This window comes from Cuculus canorus, chromosome 14, assembly GCF_017976375.1.
Source record: "Cuculus canorus isolate bCucCan1 chromosome 14, bCucCan1.pri, whole genome shotgun sequence".
Classification (NCBI taxonomy): Eukaryota; Metazoa; Chordata; class Aves; order Cuculiformes; family Cuculidae; genus Cuculus; species Cuculus canorus.
In genome coordinates, this window is record NC_071414.1 from 1,574,339 (window position 1) to 1,594,769 (window position 20,431).

The 20,431-nt window shown below is 55.9% G+C and overlaps 1 protein-coding gene across 2 annotated transcripts in view; it reads left to right on the forward strand.

Annotated features, from left to right (window-relative positions):
- Positions 1-371: 371 nt before the first annotated feature.
- The window catches only part of LOC104065903 (protocadherin gamma-C5), a 134,218-nt gene continuing 114,158 nt past the window's right edge, over positions 372-20,431 (forward strand). The window contains exon 1 of one of the 2 annotated variants that reach the window (XM_054079260.1): positions 372-2,999. In XM_054079260.1, coding sequence (XP_053935235.1) covers positions 387-2,999 — 2,613 coding nt within the window. In that variant the 5' untranslated portion in view covers positions 372-386. Of the gene's footprint in view, positions 3,000-3,680; positions 6,456-20,431 lie in introns of those variants that run through there. The other variant, XM_054079258.1, reaches the window with a different exon arrangement.

Sequence of the window (20,431 nt, forward strand, 5' to 3'; positions counted from 1 at the left end):
TATAGTAGAAAGTCTTGGAATATGTCAGACATGCCCCCCACACTGTAACCCGCTCGTACTCACCCGCACTCACCTGTGCTCTGCGATGCAAAGGGTGCTCTGTCCGCGCCGCTCGATAATGCGTTTCGCGGCCAGAGCGTCCATTCCCACTGCCGAGCTGAGCTGCTCGGTTCGCCTTTCCGCGTGTGCGAGCAAACACGCCGAGGTAAAGGGGAATCCGCTTTTCGGTGGTCTATGGCGGCGACTCCCGGCAGTTGCTGAGAGTGCGGACTGGTGGGTAGGGAGACGAGCGCGTCTGCTGTGCCGTGTCGGCGCCTGCGGGTGCCGCTGTTGTCCGAGGCGCCGCAGCCGCCGCAGCCGCCGCAGCGCCAAGCCCCCGCGGGCTGATGGCTCGCCCGGTGCCTGCCCGAGCGGCAGCGGCGCGGGTAGCAGCGGCGAGAAGCGGCGCCGAGCTCGCTGTCCTGCTGCGGCCCCTGTGCTCGGGGCGGCGAGAGGCTGGAAGGGAGGGAGGGCAGCGGCGGGAGGGAGGAAGGCGGCGAGCGCTGGCGAGCATGGCGAGCGGGGAGAGGCGGCGGGCAACGGCGGGGCGAGCGCTGCTGTCCGCCTTGCTGCTGGGCTTGTGGTGCCGGGCGGCGGCGGAGCGGCTTCGCTACACCATCGCCGAGGAGCTGGGCAGAGGCTCGCTGGTGGGGCCGCTGGCGCGGGACCTGGGGCTGAGCCCGGCCGAGCTGCCGGCGCGCAAGCTGCGGCTGAGCGCGGAGAAGAGCTACTTCGGTGTGAACGCGGAGAGCGGAGACTTGTACGTGAGCGAGAGGCTGGACCGGGAGGAGATGTGCGGCGAGTCGGTGTCCTGCTCCGTCAGTTTCGAGGCAGTGGTGCAGAATCCGCTCAACGTCTTCCACGTCGAGGTGGCCATCCAGGACGTCAACGACAACTCCCCGAGCTTCCTGCAAGACAGTTTCCAGCTGGAGATCAACGAGTTCACTTCTCCCGGCGCCCGCTTTTACTTGGGCGTTGCCGAGGACCCGGACGTGGGCAGCAACTCGCTGCAGGGCTACGAGCTGGAGGACAACGAGTTCTTCGCGGTGGAGTCGAAGGAGAGCCCGGACGGCAGCAAGTTCGCGGAGCTGGTGCTGCGCCGTGCGCTGGACCGGGAGCGGGAGCAGAGGCTGCGTCTGGTGCTGAGGGCTGTGGACGGCGGCGATCCGCCGCGGAGCGGCACCGCCCAGCTCTGCATCAACGTCACCGACGCCAACGACAACGCGCCCGTGTTCGCGCAGGAGCGGTACCGCGCCAGCCTGCGGGAGGACGCGCCGCCGGGCTCGGCGCTGCTCAACGTCTCCGCCTCCGATGCCGACGCAGGCACCAACGCGCGCATCACCTACAGCTTCGGGAAAATGCCGGCCAAGGTGCTTCAGAAGTTCGTGTTGGATCCGGAGAGCGGGACGATCATGCTGCAAGAACTGCTGGACTTTGAGGACACACGGTCTTTCAGCCTGGCGGTGGAGGCGAGGGATGGGGGTGGTCTGGTGGCGCACTGCAAGGTGGAGGTGGAGGTGCTGGACGTGAACGACAATGCGCCCGAGGTGACACTGACGTCAGTGTCGAGCCCGGTGCCCGAGGACGCTCCGGTGGGCACAGTGGTTGCCCTGCTGAAAGTGCGGGACCGGGACTCTGGGGAGAACGGTCAGGTGTGGTGCGAGCTGTCGGGCGAGTCGCCGGTGTCGCTGGTGTCATCGTCGGGCGGGTCGTATAAGGTGGTGACGTCGGTGCCGCTGGACCGGGAGCAGGCGGGCGAGCACCGTGTGACGGTGTTGGCCAGGGACCGGGGCGTGCCGTCGCTGTGGAGCCGCGCGTCGCTGTCGCTGGAGGTGTCGGACGTGAACGACAACGCGCCGGTGTTCTCGGAGGCGGCGTACAGCGCCTACGTGTGGGAGAACAACGCGGCGGGCGCGCTGCTGGTGCGCGTGTCGGCGCGGGACTTGGACGCGGGCGCCAACGGGCGCGTGAGCTACTGGCTGGCGGGCGGGAGCGCGGTCGGGGCGTGCGCGGCGTCGTCGGTGTCGGTGGAGGCGCGGAGCGGCGCGGTGTACGCGCAGCGGTCGTTCGACTACGAGCAGTGCCGCGAGCTGTCGGTGTCGGTGCGGGCGCAGGACGGCGGGGCGCCGTCGCGGAGCTCGACGGCGACGGTGCGCGTCTTCGTGCTGGACCGCAACGACAACGCGCCGCGGGTGCTGTGGCCGGCGGCGGGCGCGGGAGCGGCGGGCGAGGCGGGTTTGGCGCCGGGTGCGGCGCCGTTCGAGGTGGTGCCGCGCTCGGCCGAGGCCGGCTACCTGGTGGCCAAGGTGGTGGCGGTGGACGCGGACGCGGGGCGCAACGCGTGGCTGTCGTACGAGCTGGTGCAGGCGGCGGAGCCGGCGCTGTTCCGCGTGGGGCTGCACAGCGGCGAGGTGCGCACGGCGCGGGCCGTGTCGGAGCGGGACGCGGCCAAGCAGCGGCTGGTGGCCTTGGTGAAGGACCACGGGCGGCCGGCGCTGTCGGCCACGGCCACGCTACACGTGGTGCTGGCCGAGAGCTTGCAGGAGGCGCTGCCGGAGCTGAGCGAGCGGCCGTCGGGCGCCGAGGCGGCGGCCGAGCTGCAGCTGGGGCTGGGGCTGGCGCTGGCGCTCCTCTGCGCCCTTTTCGTGCTCAGCGTGGCGCTGGCCGTGCTGGCGCGGCTGCGCGGGGCCGGGCCGCCCGCCGTGCTGCGCTGCCTGGGCGCGCAGCGCTTCTCCGGGGCGGGCGCCGCCTTCCCGGCCGACTTCTGCGAGGGCACCTTGCCCTCCTCCTACAACCTGTGCGTGGCGCCGGGCCGCGCCGTCGCCGACGTCGCTTGGCTGCCGCCGCCGCTGCCCAGCCTGCCTGCGGAGGAGCTGCTCGGCGGGGAGCCCTGCGGGAAGCGGAGCGAGAGCAGCAGCGCCGGCGCGGGAGAGCCGCACGACCACCCCGACGCACCGCAGGTCTGTAACCCGCGCTCTCATGCTCTTAACCGCGAGTCTTTCTCAACCGCCGTTTTTTCTCCCCGTTTTGTCTTGATGTTGTGAATGTCAACAGAACCGTTGGTTCTTTCCATTTCAGTATCAAACTCTGAATGAAAACGTGGCTGTGTGTGTCGAGAAATGTCATGTTCTTCACGCCTATCATGCGATGTTGGTGGAGCTATTAATCTGGACGTGTTCCGTATGAACTGAAGTAGTTCAGGAAGAGTTCTTGGTGCTGGGATTAATGTGCGGGACAGCTCTGGGGGGGTGTTGTGTGTATGTGAATTTTTCATTTCTCTTTCAGAGCCCATTCCCTTTGGCTCTCCTTCTACCACCCATTCAAAAATTGTGGTTTTGGACTAATGCTTAAAGAGTCTTAATATTTTGCACCTTCAAATAAGAAGAAATATTTTAGTTTACATACATGGCTATTACCCGTGGGGTAAATCCGCGCCGGCATTAGAAGGGGAGGGGTCTCCATGGCTGCTTTGTTCTGTTGGTAGGGGTAAGAGGATTTAGTGTAGCCGCGTGATGCCGCTAGGATCTTCAGGAAGAGTGAGGGAAAATTGAAACCCGACTGCTACAAAAACTGTGACATTCCTCGTGGAGATTCTGCTTTCCAACTAACGGGATAAGGTTCTCGGTGTGTACTTCGTGATGTTTTCCTCTTTATATATGGCCATTTCAAGCGCTCGGTTGCTGGTCATCGGTGGGTGCGTGCAGTGCCGGGAGGAGGCTGCGGGCGCCGCTGTTGACCGAGGAGGAGCGGTCGGGAGGTGGGAGCGGTGGAGGCAGCCCCGCCCGCTGCGGCGCGGCTCGCTGTCTGTCTGGGGTCTGTCTCGGCGGGCGGCGGGCTACGAGCGTCCCCGCGGTGCGGAGCCGCGGTGCAGAGAGGCGGAGGGGCAGGCGGGAGCGAGCAGGAGCGGCGGTGCGGAGCTAGAGCCGGGGCCGGTAGCGGAGTTGGTTGTTGCTCTGGGCGGTGTGTGCGGGACGGCGGCGATGCGGGCGTTGGGGAGGCGGTGGGGCCGGCGGGAGCGAGCGCTGCTGTGGTGCGTGCTGGGGGCGGCGTGGGAGGCGGCGTGGGGGCAGCTGCGCTACTCGATGCTCGAGGAGATGCCCAAGGGCTCCTTCGTGGGCGACGTGGCCAAGGACCTGGCGCTGCAGCTGCCGGCGCTCCGCGAACGCGGGGTCCGCCTTGTATCCGAGGGCGGGACGCAGTATTTTTCCCTGCGCGGGAAGACGGGACATTTAGTGACGGCAGAGAGGATCGACAGGGAACAGCTCTGCGAGAGTATGCAGCGATGCGTGCTGCGCTGTGAGGTGATAGTAGATGGGGAAATGCATGTTTACAGAATAGAAGTGGAAATCACGGACATTAACGACAACGCCCCCAGCTTCAAAGATGTTGAGCTGGAGGAGAAAATAAGCGAGACGACAGCCCCAGGATCTCGATTTCCCCTACCTGAGGCCCACGACTCGGACATGGGAATTAATTCCGTACAGAGCTACGAGCTGAGCGGCGACGAGCACTTCTCGCTGTCAGTGCAGACGGGCCCCGGCGGAGCTGAGCGTCCCGAGCTGGTGCTGGCCAAGGCGCTGGACCGGGAGGCAGCGGCGTCGCACGATCTGGTGCTGAGGGCGATGGACGGCGGCGAGCCATCCCGGACAGGCACGGCGCGTATCCGCGTGACGGTGCTGGACGCCAACGACAACGCGCCCGTGTTCAGCCAGGCGGAGTACACGGTGCGTGTGCCGGAGGACGTGTCCGTGGGCTCCACCCTCGTCACCCTCACGGCCACGGATGCCGACGAAGGGACCAATGGGCATGTGAAATATTCGATGAAGAAAATCACAGAGAAAGCCTCACAGATTTTCGAGTTGGACTCTGAGACGGGAGCGATTTCACTGTTGCAAAGCCTGGACTTTGAAGAAGGAGACTACTACGAACTGGAAGTGCAGGCACGGGACGGCGGTGGCCTTTTTGACAGAGCCAAAGTCACGATCACCGTGACAGACGTGAATGACAACTCGCCCGTAATTTCAGTGCGATCGGCGCTGAGCGAGATCTCTGAAGATGCCCTGCCGGGGACGGTGGTGGCCCTGCTCCACGTCCAGGACAAGGACTCAGGACCTAACGGCGAGGTGCGGTGCAGCATCACCGAGACTGTCCCGTTCCGTCTGGAGAAGTCGTTTGAGGACTACTATCGCGTGGTGACGTCGCGGGAGCTGGACCGGGAGGAGGTGTCGGAGTATAACGTGACGGTGCGGGCGTCGGACGGAGGGTCGCCGCCGCGGTGGAGCAGCGCGGTGTTGTGTCTGCGGGTGCTGGACGTGAACGACAACGCGCCGGTGTTCTCGGAGGCGCGGTACAGCGCCCGCGTGCGGGAGAACAACGCGGCGGGCGCGCTGCTGCTGCGGGTGCGGGCGCGGGACGCGGACTGGGGCGCGAACGCGCGCGTGCGGTACCGCCTGTGTGAGGGCGTCGTGCGGGGCGCGGCGCTGTCGTCGTACGTGTCGGTGGAGGCGGAGACGGGCGCGCTGTACGCGCTGCGGTCGTTCGACTACGAGGAGGTGCGCGAGGTGGGGCTGTGGGTGCGGGCGGAGGACGGCGGATCGCCGTCGCTGAGCAGCAACGCGTCGGTGCGCCTGGAGATCGTGGACGAGAACGACAACGCGCCGCAGGTGCTGTACCCGCCGTCGTCGGGCTCGGGCTCGTCGGGGTCGGTCATGGAGCTGGCGTCGCGGTCGTGGGAGCCCGGCTCGCTGGTGGCCAAGGTGGTGGCGGTGGACGCGGACGCGGGTCAGAACGCGTGGCTGTCGTACGAGCTGTGGAAGGCGACGGAGCCGGGGCTGTTCCGCGTGGGGCTGCACAGCGGCGAGGTGCGCACGGCGCGCTCGGCTCTGGCCCGCGACGCGTCGCGGCACAGCGTGGTGGTGGTGGTGAAGGACCACGGGCGGCCGGCGCTGTCGGCCACGGCCACGCTGACGGTGGTGCTGGCCGAGAGCGTGGCCGAGCTGCTGTGGGAGCTGGGCAGCGCGGCGGCGGCCGTGCCGGGCGAGGCGTCCGGCGGGCTGACGCGGTGGCTGGTGGTGGCCGTGGCGGCCGTCTCCTGCCTCTTCCTCGCCTTCCTGCTGCTGCTGCTGGCGCTGCGCCTGCGCCGCTGGCGCCGCTCGCAGCTGCTGCCGCCGCCGGGCAGCGGAGCCTTGCGCGCCGTCCCGGGCTCGCCCTTCGTGGGCCTCGACGGCGTGCGCGCCTTCCTGCGCTCCTACTCACACGAGGTGTCACTCACCGCCGACTCGCGCAAGAGCCGGCTCCGCCTGTCGCCCGACAGCGCCTGTGACACGCTGCCGGCCCGCCCGCCTCCCGCCGAGCCCAAGCCGCTGCTCGACGACGACCCCGCCGCCGCCCGCCGCGCCCCCTCTGCCGCTGCCCCGGTGAGTATGTGAGTAAGTGAGTGAGTGCCTCTGGCGGAACTGGCTCCGCCGCGCTGACCTCTGCCGCTCACCCGCCCTTTCCCCGCCTTCTGTCTCTGGCCCTGGCAGTCTGAGTTACAAAGGGATGCAAAGGCTCGTTTTGCACCGTGCTACGGAGGTTCGTTGCTCGGTGTTCCAGTTGGAGAGGGATGTGGAAGAAGTGGGGCTGCTGTTGGCTTGAGCTACATTTTGGCCGGGGTTTGTATTTTTATTTCATCGTTGCTCTGTTCCGTGCTCTTCCCTGACCTGTTCTCTCCTGGAGGGACGCTCCTCTTTCACTTTTAGAATTTTGATATTCTTTCTCTGAAGTGGAATTATAGGGGGGTCTCTTTTCTTTCTTAGTACAGATATCCACAGTAATGATATCTCGGTGAAGTTCATAGATGATGCTCGTGCCTGATGAGGTATAATGGTCTGGTGAATTGGCTGTTTGCTGTCATGTGCTTGCTAATTATGAGTGTCAAAAAAACAACAAGAAAGTTTTGAAGGGATGGAGGTGATTGTTGTGGGAGTTGTTCTTGACAGGCTGTTGAAGGAATCAATAGATCTGTTTGTTCTTTCCATTTGCAGTGTCTGGCTGTACTAACATGCATTGCGAATGTGATGTTCCCAAGGAGTTGTTGCTAGAAAGGAAAAATGATATTCCAGCCCCCACTGCCTGGAAGCGTGTGAAATAATCCTGTCATGATTTAACTTCTTGGACTCTTTCATTGGAAACACTTTCATAAACATTTTCCTTTTAGTTGTTACAGGAAGATATGCTCTTGTTTGCCAGATGCATGTGGTAGGAAGTAAAATACTATTCAGGGTAAAGTAGATGTTGTCTTTGCAGCTTTTCTTTTCATAGAACCTGTCTGCAAATGAAAGGGTCTGGGGAACTGGCTGTTTGACGTCAGGTGCTTGCAAATTATGAGGGTCCAAGAACCCCATGCATGCTGTGAAGGAATGGGAAAGGGAGTTCTGAGAGTTGTACATGTGGGGCTAATGAAGAACCCAAGTGGTGTGGTTTGTTCTTCTCCCTGTTCTGTGCCCCCTTTCCGCCCTTTCCGCCGCTGCCCCGGTGAGTAGGGGAGTGCCTCTGGCGGGACTGGCTCCCCGAGCTGCCCTCTGCCCTTTCCCTGTAGTGACCACGACGAGTATTTGCTAATAACTGCCACAGTGGAGGAAGTCTGTGAAGGAGAAACTGAACACTGCTTTCCACATATTTGTATTTATTTTTGAAACAGCGAGTATGACATAACCGGGAAATCTGTTTTGACCAGTGGCTCTTGCTCCCGGCAGGTGATCAGGGTGCTCTGTGTTACAGTCGGTGTGGGAGTCGGGAGAAATGGAGCTGGGGTTGCCTTGAGTTCCGTTCGGACGGGCCTTTGTTCCTATTACGCTCCAGCTATTTTCTCGGGTTTTTCCTCTGACATGTGCAATAGCGGTTTTCCTTTTAGCTTCACCTCTTCAGAATAGATATATTGCACTTTTAGGAGGTGGAGTTTCGAGTAATTTGCAGAGTCAGTTTTCTTTCCGACGGCCAAGTTGCCTAAGTATGGTGAGATCGAATTGAAACGGGATGCTAATGGCCCATTTACAAGTTTCAGGGACGGAATAATGCTTTGTAGTTTTAATGCCGCCTTTTTGCTTGTTTCGTACCATGATCTGATCCCCAAAGTCTCAGCACTTGACCTTGTATTGCCTATTGTTGTTAAAAGTAGTGTGTTCTATGTATTGTTAATAACGGTGCTCGTTAGGAAGGTTCTTGTGCTATTCACCAGCCCGTGGCCAGTTTTACTCACAGGATGGGACTATGACAAATACACAATCGTTTTTTTTTTTTTTCCCGAGAATAGAGTGTTAGTTGATTTTTTTTTTTCTGAGTAAGTCTTCTGTTCACTTCTCTCGTTACACGGCTATTTCTTTTATCAGTCATGAATTTGAGTGAGTGTAAGGCATTATTAGAAATTTCCGTGCAGCCGCCAGTGCCTCCTTTGGGGCGGGTCTTGTACGGGTCTCGTGTGGAAGTTTCTCTCACAGTGTGTTCCCCAAACCGGTGTTATCAGCAGGGTCAGTGTTGTGTACCAGGATGCAGCGTGTTTTCCAACCAGGAGACCATTCCCAGGCGTTCCTGCTAATTCCTTCTTGCTTGCGGGAATTTCCTTGCTTGGGTTAAAGCGAGCTGCAGGCTCTGGATTAAGGAAGAGTAAAGCTTCATTTCCCCTCCTCCTTCTTTCTCCTTCATAGAGGGAGGCTGCTTTACAAGGGAGGCAAAGCTTCGCTCGGTGCTCCTTGCTGGTGCCTCTTGCTCGGAGGAGGTGACCTGGGGGTTCTGATCAGCATTGCAGTTCCCTGACCCAATAACTCCTGGGGGAACTTTTCTCTTTCTATTTTGGAACCTTGACGTTTCTTCTCTGAAGGACAGTTAATGGACAATGTCTCTTCCTTCTTAGTAGAGAAGTGTAAACATACCTGGGTGAAGTCTGTTGTTGATCCTGGTGCGTGCTGAAGAGAAATGTTCTGAGCAACCGGCTGTTGGATGACAAATACTTGCAAATGATGAGGATCAAAGAACTCCGTGCAAGTTGTCAAGGGTTGGAAATGAGAGTCGTGGGCACTGTCCGTGAGGGGCAGTTGAATGAAGAGATTTGTTTAGTCCTTTCTCTAGCCTGCGAGCAACTGCAGTATTATGCAGTGTGACGTATGCCTTCTCAAAAAATTTATACTAGGAGACCCGTTATTCGAGCTATATAGGGAGTTCTTGTGTGACTTTTCCTGTGTGTTTGGAGATGGTCGTGATGTTCTTAAGTAGCAGGCGAATCATGTACTCTACCACAAGTGCCACAACGGGAGCTTTGGGAAGAGCCAACCGTATTTTCATTACCGACTAAAGACCTTAATTATGTATCTAGTCTGAGTGCTATTATCCAGAAGATTACTTTATGTTCCTTTCGGTTTTCCATGGTTTATCTTCTCGCCTTGCTCCTTTTCATGGAAAGCACTTTCACAGCCGTATTTCCTCAAATTGTTCCTGGAAGAAACGGCTTTGCTTGCTAACTACATGTGGTAGGAAGTCATATATAATTAATCATAAAGGATAAGTTGTCTGTGTAGCTTCTCTTCCGATTGTATCTGTCTAGAGGTAGTGTCAAGTCCGTAACTTTTTCTGATGCGTGCTGAAAAAACAAACATCTGGGCAACAGATGAGAAGTGTTTGCAGATTATGAGGGTCAAAGAACATTATGGAAGTTGTGAAGAGCTAGAGATCAGAGTTCTGGCAAGTGTTTGTGAGGGGCTGATAAAGGAACCAGGAACTATGCTCCTTTTCTCGTTCACTGTCCAGTTGTAGTAGCTTGCAATATGCATTTGATATTCCCAAAGAACTTTGGCTAAAGGACACGTTAATGCAGGAATCCAGTTTAGTGTTTTTTGGGTTTTGCGGTTTTTTTTTTGGTAAGCCTTGGGCGGTTCCTCTCGTGAGTTTGCTGATTGTTGTGATGTTCTTAATTAACAACTGAATCATGTATTTAGGTCACTAATGGAAGAACATTAACGGAACACTGGAATAAATGTTTTCCTGGGAGGGTGGTGAGTCACCGGTCCAGGCTGCCCAGAGCAGCGATGGCTGCCCCATCCGCGGGGGTGTTCAAGGCCTGGTTGGATGGGTGTTTGAGCAAACTCACTCAGTGGAAAGTGTCCCTGCCTGTGGCAGGAGGTTGGAACTTTGAAGTCCCTTCCAACTTTGTTGACTTTCAGGTCTCTTCCAACTCAAACCATTGTGTGATTTTATGTTTCTATGACAACTGCCATAATGGGAGCGCTGGGGAGAACAAGATGCATATTCACTACCTAGCAAGAAAAATTATACCTTCACTTCTGCAGGTGTTAACGTCTTTCATTCTCCTTGTGATGAGCTAAATTTGGGCTTTTGTCTCTGCTAATGTGTGGAAGATCAGATCTGTTGCGTTGGTCTGACTGACCCGTACCTGCCTTTCATGTTTACAGCTGTGAAGAGAAAGCCTTCCAAAGACAGGTGTTATTAAAGTGTCTCTGGGAGAAATGCCCTTGCTTGTCACATGCACATGATGAGAATTCAAACGTTATCCATGGTAAAGATAAACATGAGCAGCAGCGATGGTTGGAGAACGAAGAGAACTGGAGGCTGATTCCGAGCAACCTCCGATGTGGAGAAGAAAAGCAACGAAATAGAGAGGGAAGGGCATCCCCTAAGGAGGACTCCTTTTGAGGAGGGAACTTCATTGCTGCCTTGTGCTCGTGGTCGGGGTTTGGGAACTTGGTGTAGCCAGTGGCGTTCCAGTATGATCTGCAGAAACGGTGAGGGAAAGTCACTAAACCGCGACTGCTACAAAAGCTGTGCAATTCGTTGTAGGGATTCTGCTTTTGGACTAATGGGGTAACGCTCGTAGTATTCCACACGGCATAGTAAGAACACCTTGTCTTTATTATATCAGCGTTACACAACCATTGTTCCCGTGCAGTGGAAAGAACTCAGCCACGGGGTCTGTGTTCTTTCTGTCTTGCCGTGATGTTTTCGGGGATGCCAGCAAAGACCGTGTGGAGAGCAGGCGCGGCTGAAGCTCCCAGCGGTGCTGGCAGCTTTATTTGTCAGTGTTGACTTACAGGACAGACTTTTCGGTTAACGTTAATGATCTGAAATGCATGTAAGGAATTCCTAAATACCAGAATCACAAACGTTGACGAAAGGAGAGATTCTGCGTAAATATCTACTGCGTAGGGGTAGGTGACCCTCTTGTCTGTCTCTTCATCTGAAGTCGAGGGAGGCTATTTTGTTGCGTTAATGGTCTTGTTGGTGAGCAGAGCCTGTTGTGACAGCGATGCTGAAGCCGAGCGCTCGGTTGCTGGTCATCGGTGGGTGCGTGCAGTGCCGGGAGGAGGCTGCGGGCGCCGCTGTTGACCGAGGAGGAGCGGTCGGGAGGTGGGAGCGATGGAGGCAGCCCCGCCCGCTGCGGCGCGGCTCGCTGTCTGTCTGGGGTCTGTCTCGGCGGGCGGCGGGCTGCGAGCGTCCCCGCGGTGCGGAGCCGCGGTGCAGCGAGGCGGAGGGGCCGGCGGCGGCGGCGGGCGGCAGCGGCGGTGCGGAGCCGGAGGCTGGCCGTACGCGGAGCGGGCTGTGTTTCGGCGGCGGGGCGATGCGGGCGTTTGGGAAGCGGTGGGGCCGGCGGGAGCGAGCGCTGCTGTGGTGCGTGCTGGGGGCGGTGTGGGAGGCGGCGTGGGGGCAGCTGCGCTACTCGGTGCCCGAGGAGATGCCCAAGGGTTCCTTCGTGGGCGACGTGGCCAAGGACCTGGCGCTGCAGCTGCCGGCGCTCCGCGAACGGGGGGTCCGCCTCTTGGACAGAGGCAGAAGAGAGCATTTTGAGTTGCACGGGAAGACGGGACATTTAGTGACGGCGGAGAGGATCGACAGAGAGCAGCTCTGCCGGCTGGTGGAGAAATGCGTGCTGCGCTGTGAGGTGATAGTGGAGGGGGACATGCAGGTTTATGGAATCGAAGTGGAAATCAAGGACATTAACGACAACGCCCCCAGCTTCCGAGAGACAGAAACTCAAGTGAGGATGAGCGAGATGACAGTGACGGGATCGCGCTTTCCCCTACCCGAGGCTCACGACCCGGACTTGGGAATGAATTCCGTGCAGAGCTACGAGCTGAGCGGCGACGAGCACTTCTCGCTGTCGGTGCAGACGGGCCCCGGCGGGGCTGAGCGTCCCGAGCTGGTGCTGGCCAAGGCGCTGGACCGGGAGGCGTCGTCGTCGCACGAGCTGGTGCTGAGGGCGATGGACGGTGGCGAGCCATCCCGGACGGGCACGGCGCGGCTCCGTGTAACCGTGCTGGACGCCAACGACAACGCGCCCGTGTTCAGCCAGGCGGAGTACATGGTGCGTGTGCCGGAGGACGTACCCGTGGGCTCTACCCTCGTCACCCTCACGGCCACCGACGCCGACGAGGGTATGAACGGGCACGTGAAATACTCGACGAAGAAAGCGACGGACCTGGTCGTGGAGCTTTTTCGGCTGGACGCTGAGACAGGAGTAATCACGCTTTTGCAGAGCTTAGACTTCGAGGAAGGGAACTCCTACGAACTGGAGGTACAGGCGCATGATGGAGGAGAGCTTTTCGATACCGCTGAAGTCGTCATAGCAATCACTGACGTTAACGATAACGCACCCAAAATGACAGTGTCTTCTTCGCTGTCCGAGATATCTGAGGACGCCCCGCAGGGGACGGTGGTGGCTCTGCTGCACGTGGAGGACCGGGATTCGGGCCCCAACGGCGAGGTGCGGTGCAGCATCGCCGAGACTGTCCCGTTCCGTCTGGAGAAGTCGTTTGAGGACTACTATCGCGTGGTTACGTCGCGGGAGCTGGACCGGGAGGAGGTGTCAGAGTACAACGTGACGGTGCGGGCGTCGGACGGCGGGACGCCGCCGCGGTGGAGCAGCGCGGTGTTGTGCCTGCGGGTGCTGGACGTGAACGACAACGCGCCGGTGTTCTCGGAGGCGCGGTACAGCGCCCGCGTGCGGGAGAACAACGCGGCGGGCGCGCTGCTGCTGCGGGTGCGGGCGCGGGACGCGGACTGGGGCGCGAACGCGCGCGTGCGGTACCGCCTGTGTGAGGGCGTCATGCGAGGCGCGGCGCTGTCGTCGTACGTGTCGGTGGAGGCGGAGACGGGCGCGCTGTACGCGCTGCGGTCGTTCGACTACGAGGAGGTGCGCGAGGTGGGGCTGTGGGTGCGGGCGGAGGACGGCGGGTCGCCGTCGCTGAGCAGCAACGCGTCGGTGCGCCTGGAGATCGTGGACGAGAACGACAATGCGCCGCAGGTGCTGTACCCGCCGTCGTCGGGCTTGGGCTCGTCGGGGTCGGTCGTGGAGCTGGCGTCGCGGTCGTGGGAGCCCGGCTCGCTGGTGGCCAAGGTGGTGGCGGTGGATGCGGACGCGGGTCAGAACGCGTGGCTGTCGTACGAGCTGTGGAAGGCGACGGAGCCGGGGCTGTTCCGCGTGGGGCTGCACAGCGGCGAGGTGCGCACGGCGCGCTCGGCTCTGGCCCGCGACGCGTCGCGGCACAGCGTGGTGGTGGTGGTGAAGGACCACGGGCGGCCGGCGCTGTCGGCCACGGCCACGCTGACGGTGGTGCTGGCCGAGAGCGTGGCCGAGCTGCTGTGGGAGCTGGGCAGCGCGGCGGCGGCCGTGCCGGGCGAGGCGTCCGGCGGGCTGACGCGGTGGCTGGTGGTGGCCGTGGCGGCCGTCTCCTGCCTCTTCCTCGCCTTCCTGCTGCTGCTGCTGGCGCTGCGCCTGCGCCGCTGGCGCCGCTCGCAGCTGCTGCCGCCGCCGGGCAGCGGAGCCTTGCGCGCCGTCCCGGGCTCGCCCTTCGTGGGCCTCGACGGCGTGCGCGCCTTCCTGCGCTCCTACTCGCACGAGGTGTCGCTCACCGCCGACTCGCGCAAGAGCCAGCTCCGCTTGTCGCCCGACAGCGCCTGTGACACGCTGCCGGCCCGCCCGCCGCCCGCCGAGCCCAAGCCGCTGCTCGACGAGGACCCCGACTCCGCCCGACGAGCCCCCCCCGCGGCTGTCCCGGTGAGTAGGGGAGTGCCTCTGGCGGGACTGGCTCCCCGAGCTGCCCTCTACCGCTCTCCTGCGCTGACCACTGCGATTACTTGCTACTAACTGCCGCAGTGGAAGACGTGAAGGAGAAACTAGGCACTGCCTTCCGTGTCTTTGTATTTAGTGAGGAAACAGCGAGTTTTACATGACCGGGAACTTAGTTATTGTCAGTGGCTCTTGCTCCCTGCAGGTGATCAGTTTGCTCAGTGTAACAGTCGATGTTGAGTCGGGAGAAATGGAGCTGTGGTTGGTTTCGTTCAGACGGGTCTTTGTTCTTATCACGCTCCAGGCAGTTTCTCAGTTTTCTCCTCTGACAAGTGCGATACCTGTTTTCCTTTTAGCTGTAGCTCTTCCAAATTGATGTATTTCACTTTCAGGAGGTGGAAGTTTGCGGTATTTGCAAGGTCAGATTTCTTTCCGACGGCCAAGGTGCCTAAGTAGGATGAGATCGACTAGAAACAGGACGCTAATGGCCCTTTTAAGCTCCGCCGCGCTGTCCTCCGCCCGCACACCCCCCCACACCCCCACCCGTTCCCCGCCGCCTTCTGTCTCTAGAAGGGGGAGGTCGAGTTACAAAGGAAGGCAAAGCCTCTTTTAGCACCGCGCTACGGAGGATCGTTGCTCGGTGTTCCAGTTGGAGAGGGATGTGGAAGAAGTGGGGCTGCTGTTGTCTTGAGTTACATTTGGCTGGGCTTTGTATTTTTATTCTGTCGTTCCTGTGTTCCACGCTGTTCCCTGACCCGTTCTCTCCTGGAGGTGCAGTGCTCTTTCACTAGAGGAATTTCTCTTCCTTCTTAGTACAGAGAAGTAAAGATGTCTGGGTGAAGTCCGTGGGTGATCGTGGTGCTGGATGAGGAATAATGGTCTGGGGAATTGACTCTTTGCTGTCGTGTACTTGCAAATTCTGAGGGTCGTGGAACACCCTGCATGGTATGAAGTGTTGGAGACAAAAGGTGTGTGAGCTGTTCCTGATGGGCTGTTGAAGGGTCCAAGAGATATGGTTGTTCTTTTTCCTGCTCAGTGTCCAGCTGTTGTATCATGCATCACAAATTTGATGTTCCAAATGAATTGTTTCTAGAATGTAAAAAGATATTCCGGGTGCCACTGTGTTGAAGATTATGCTATGATCCTTCTGAAACAAACACTTTTAGAAACGTTTTTCCTTCAGTTGTTATATAAAGAAAAATACACGTTGTAGGAAGTAGTATATTATTCATGGTAAAGGAGAAGTTTTCTGTGCAGCTTTTCTTTTGGTTGAATCTGTTTGCAAACGATGAAGAGAAATGGTCTGGTGAACTGGCCGTTTGATGTCAGGCGCTTGCAAATTATGAGAGACAAAGAATATCATGCAAGCTGTGAAGGAATGGGAAAGGGAGTCCTGAGAGTTGTGCGTGTGGGACTGTTGAAGAACCCAAGTTTGCACGATGCTGTGATATTTTTACTGATGAGCTTTATTAGGTAATTCTGAGAAGAGAAATGCCATAATGGGAACTTTTGGCCTTGCAATAGATTTTTCATTCCCTGGTGAATACGTGGATTACCTATGTTCTCTAAACACCATTATCAAGAATACTGGGTTGTGATCCCATCTTTTCTGCATATGCCTTTCATGTTAAAGACTTTCATAGGGTTTTTTTCTTAAAATATCACTGGATAAAATATTCTTGCTTGTCACATACGCATGCTGCGTAGTGAATTATTATCCATAATAAGGAGAAATTGTCTTTGCCTGTTTGAGCAGATTCTGTATGCTAATCAGGAAGGTCATGGCATGCAATCTGTGAAGGCTTTGATGGGATTCCTGGGACTGCTGTGTGTGAGGAGGTACTGGTGGAGACATGTTCTGTTTTTTTGTATTGTGAGCCTTCATTGCTGGAATACACTACTAGTCTCCTACTTTGAGATATCGCACAGCACAGCTTCCAAGTTGCCAAGTTGTGTGTTCATCAGTCTGCTTTCCTGTTGAGGGGTGTTTGCCTTGAGTGGTCCTTAATGAGCCTTGATGAACACCTAAGTTGTGTGTTTATTAGTTTGCTTTCCTGTTGAGAGGCATTTTCTGTGAACAGTCCTTATTCCTAACAGACATACTCTCTATGTTAAGATTTGCACATCATGGATCATCCAAATTGCCCAAAGTGCTGAAGAAAGGCAATGCTGTATTTGAGTTGATTCTTTGATGACTGAGCTTTTACCAGAGTTGCCCATCACTTGAGGCCTTGAGAACATACTACGAGTCTTTGAATTCTTGTTACAAGCAGAGAAATCTCTTTCAAGTACATGTGTTGTGATGCTTGTTCTCAGAAAATGGGAAATTGTGTTTGCTACTTTTCATTTAGAGGTGTTATGTTGTGTTTTCATTTAGAGGAGTTGTATTGTCCAAAAAAATTACATTGAGGAGATGTGGGTGTGGTCTTTGGTATTTGAGCATCTGTGAGAGCCTCCCACGGCCTTTTTCCCAACCAGATCCCTTTCTTGTGTACCTTCCCCAGCTGACACAATCTGAAATGTTAAGCTACAGTTCCTTCACTTCTGCCAGTTTCCCATCCTCAACGAGGTCCACATTGTGGCTGATACCACTTCAACCATTAAGAGATGTGTTGGAATTGTTGGGCAGTGGAAGCAGGTTCCTTCCATAGCTTGAAGGTTCTCATCTGCCAAGACAAAGACTCTGACAGATTTCTGTTTCCCTAAAGGGCCACTGGATGTCAAGCTCTTTCTCCTGTGTCCGACATGAGGACATAATACTGCGTGTAGTCCAGGGTGTAATATGGCTGTGAATACAGAGCAAGAGGGTGAAAGGCTGGCTTTGAACTAGGCAAGTAGGTGGTTTAAGCTGAGCAGTAGTTTCATTTCAAGCCTGATACTTTGTTTCCTAGAAGGTCATGCTACCTTTCCCCCATTTCTGGATAGTGCTTTTTTATCTTTAAACCTGGGAATGTTTTTTCGCAGAAAGTACTTATTATTATTGTCAAGCCCTCGGCCACCTGAAAGCAGTCTAAATTTCTAAGACCTGGCTTGAGAAAGAGGTCTCTGGTAGAAGGCGATTACGCTTGCAGCTCCATGAGCAGGCCAGATAGTAAGAAAAATTGATGAGAGCTGACAGCTGTTCCTTAAAATGACATCCTTACTGTGGAGTCCAGAGGAAGAGTTTACGGTCACACATGCGCTTGTAACCTCAGTGATTTACAGGTAATCTTGAAGATGAACTTCAACACCTGGAGTGAAGATGGAGAAGACTTCCTGGTGAGTTTCTCTAACAATAATTTCTCTTTTAATGGTTCCTTGCATTCCTGGTCTGCTGGTTTTTATCTCTCTGGTTTCTATGTGTGTTGGTGCAGTTATAAGTAATGTCATATCTTCATTTAGCCATGTGTTGTGTGTTATTACTTCTTGCTCTTCCTGCAGTTTTTGTGGAAGGCAGGATATGTAAGGTTATATTTGTGTCCTGGTTTTGGTAGGCAGAGGAAATAAAAGTCTGACTTCCACAGAAACCATACTTCTGTGGAACAGTGTATGTGGGAATACAGGGGAAGAAATTCCACTAAAGCTAATTGTTTCATATTACCCAGTCTCTGTGCGATGAGTGCTCCTCTTTTAGGTCAGTCATTTATAATTTATATCTTTTTCATTCCTTCTGTTTCTTCCCAGAATGCTGGTGAGTGACAAATGTCCCCCCTTCTTGGAGCGATAGTGGTGCATTTTACTCTCGTGATATGTTGTTGGCAGTTATGAGGGTCAAAAGAAAACCTGGAAGCTGTGTAGGGCTGGAGAGAAGACTCGGGGAAGCTCTGCTAGCATGGAGCATCGTAGAAGAAGCTCATTTCCCTGTTCGTCATAGTACCTCCACTAGGCCGATGGTTGTGGTTTCATGCAGTCTCAATTCCTTCTGCTCAATATGTTTGGCCTAGAAGTATTTTTGTGACTTCATCCATTCATTTCTCTAGGTTCTGTAGGTTTCTAACTCTTGCCTTGCATGTTGTCACGAGGTAGAGCTAAACGTTAGAGTCTTCAGTCACATGGAAATATCTGTTCCAGCCTTCTGAGTGCAGGGGCAGTTCCCTTAGATGCCTTTGTTTCCTGCAATTTGGGGTTCCCTTTCTGCTTCTCTAGACAGTGCTTCTTGTAACTGCTTTGTTTAGGCATGTGTTGTGTGTCACAGTGTCTTGCTCATGTTACAGCAGGTGTGAAAGTCAGGAGATGTGAGGGTATCTTTGTGATCTGTTCTTGTTGGGGAGAACAGATGTAAACATGACCTGGCATCACTAGGGAACAGTACTTGTGATGAAAGAGGGGAGGAGATTCCACCTAAGCCATTGGTTTGATGGCCCATCTAATGTGGACCACAGCACCTCTTTTTGTTTGACCATTTATTACTTGTGTGCTTTAAAATCTTTCTGTTTCTTCTCAGAATGGTGGTGAGCAGACCTTGATGTGACTGTAGTGCATTATCTTCTCATGAAATGTTTTTTGCCTATTATGAAGAGGTTAGAAGCAAATCTGTTTATGAACAGAGAAGGCCTTGTGGGAGATGTGACACCTGAAGGATGCCTGGAGCAAACCAATCATGAGATGGTAGAATTCTCAGTTCTAGTTGAGGTGGGGAAGGGGGTTAGCAGAACGGCTACCTTAGACTTCCAGAGGGTAGCCTTTAGACTGTTCAGAAGGCTGGTTGATAAAGATCCATGGGAGACAGACCTTAAGGGGAAGGGAGCCCAAGAGGTCTGGGTGCTTTCCAGAAGGAAATTTTGGCAGCACAAGAGCAATCTGTCCCCACGTGCTGGAAAATGAGCCATCGAGGGAAAAAACCACAACTGAGATCTGGGCAGATATCAAAAAAAGAGGAAAGTCTGTGAGCTTTGGAAGAAGGGGCAGGCACCTTGGAAGGACTACAGGGATGAAGCGAGATCATGCAGAGAAAATCAGAAGGGATAAACCCGACTAGAACTAAGACTGGCCAATTGTGAAAGATAATAAAACATCTTTCTACAAATGCATCAACAGTAAAAGGAGGACCAGGGAGACTATCCAGTCCTTATTGGACATAGAGGGAACAACTGTGACAAAGGATGAGGAAAAGACTGAGGTGCTTAATGCCTTTTTTGCTGCAGTCTTTAACAGTAAGGAAAGTTGTTCCCTGTGTATACAACCGCACGAGCTAGAGGAGCAGCAGGTAGCTGCCACAATGCAAGAGGAGGTGGTTGGAGACTCGCTTCACCAACTAAACATTCCCAAGTCTATGGGGCTGTATGGGATCCACCAGAGCGTATTGAGGGAGCTGGTGGACATGCTTGCCAAACCCCTTTCTATCATCTACCAGCAGTCCTGGCTGACTGGGGAAGTTCCCCTTGACTGGAGGCTGGCTGATGTTACGCTCGTTTACAGGAAGGCTCAGACGGAGGATCCAAAAAACTACAGGCCTGTCAGTCTGACCTCAGTGCCAGGGAAGGTCAGGTGATCTTGAGTGCTATCACACAGCACATACAAGATATCCCGGTGATCAGGCCCAGTCAACATGAGTTCATGAAAGGCAGGTCCTGCCAAAGTAACCTGATAACCTTCTATGACAAGGTGACCTGTTTACTGGATGAGGGAATGACTGTGGATGTAGTCTTCTTGGACTTCAGTAAAGCCTTTGACACAGTTTCCCACATCATTCTGCTTAGGAAACTGGTTGCCACTGGCTGGCCAGGCGCACCCTCTCCTGGGTGGAAAACTGGTTGGATGGCTGGGCTCAGAGAAGTGAATGGAGTTAGTTTCAGCTGGAGACCGGTCACAAGTGGTGTCCCCCAGGGCTCAGTGCTGCGTCCAGTCCTGTTCAATATCTTTATCGATGATTTGGATGAAGGCACTGAATGTAACCTTCGCAGATGCCATTAAGCTGTGAGGAAGTGCCGATCTGCTTGAGAGTGCGGAGGCCCTTCAAAGGGATTTGAACAGGCTAGGCCGATGGGCTGAGGCTAATGGCAAGAGGTTTAACAAGGCCAAATGCCAGGTCCTGCACTTGAGGCACAGCAACACACTTGGGGAAGAGCGGTTGGAAAGCTGCCTGGAGGAGGAGAAGGACCTGGGGGTGTTGACTGAACATGAGCCAGCAGTGTGCCCAGGTGGCCAAAAGGCCAATAGCAGCTTGGCTTGTATCAGAAACGGCATGGCCATCACGTTTAGGGGAGTTATTCTGCCCCTGTACTCGGCACTGGTGAGACCGCACCTCGAATCCTGTGTTCAGCTCTGGGCCCCTCGTTATAAGAAGGACGTTGAAGCTCTGGATCTTATCCAGAGAAGAGCAACAAAGCTGGTGAAGGGGCTGGACAACAAGTCTTATGA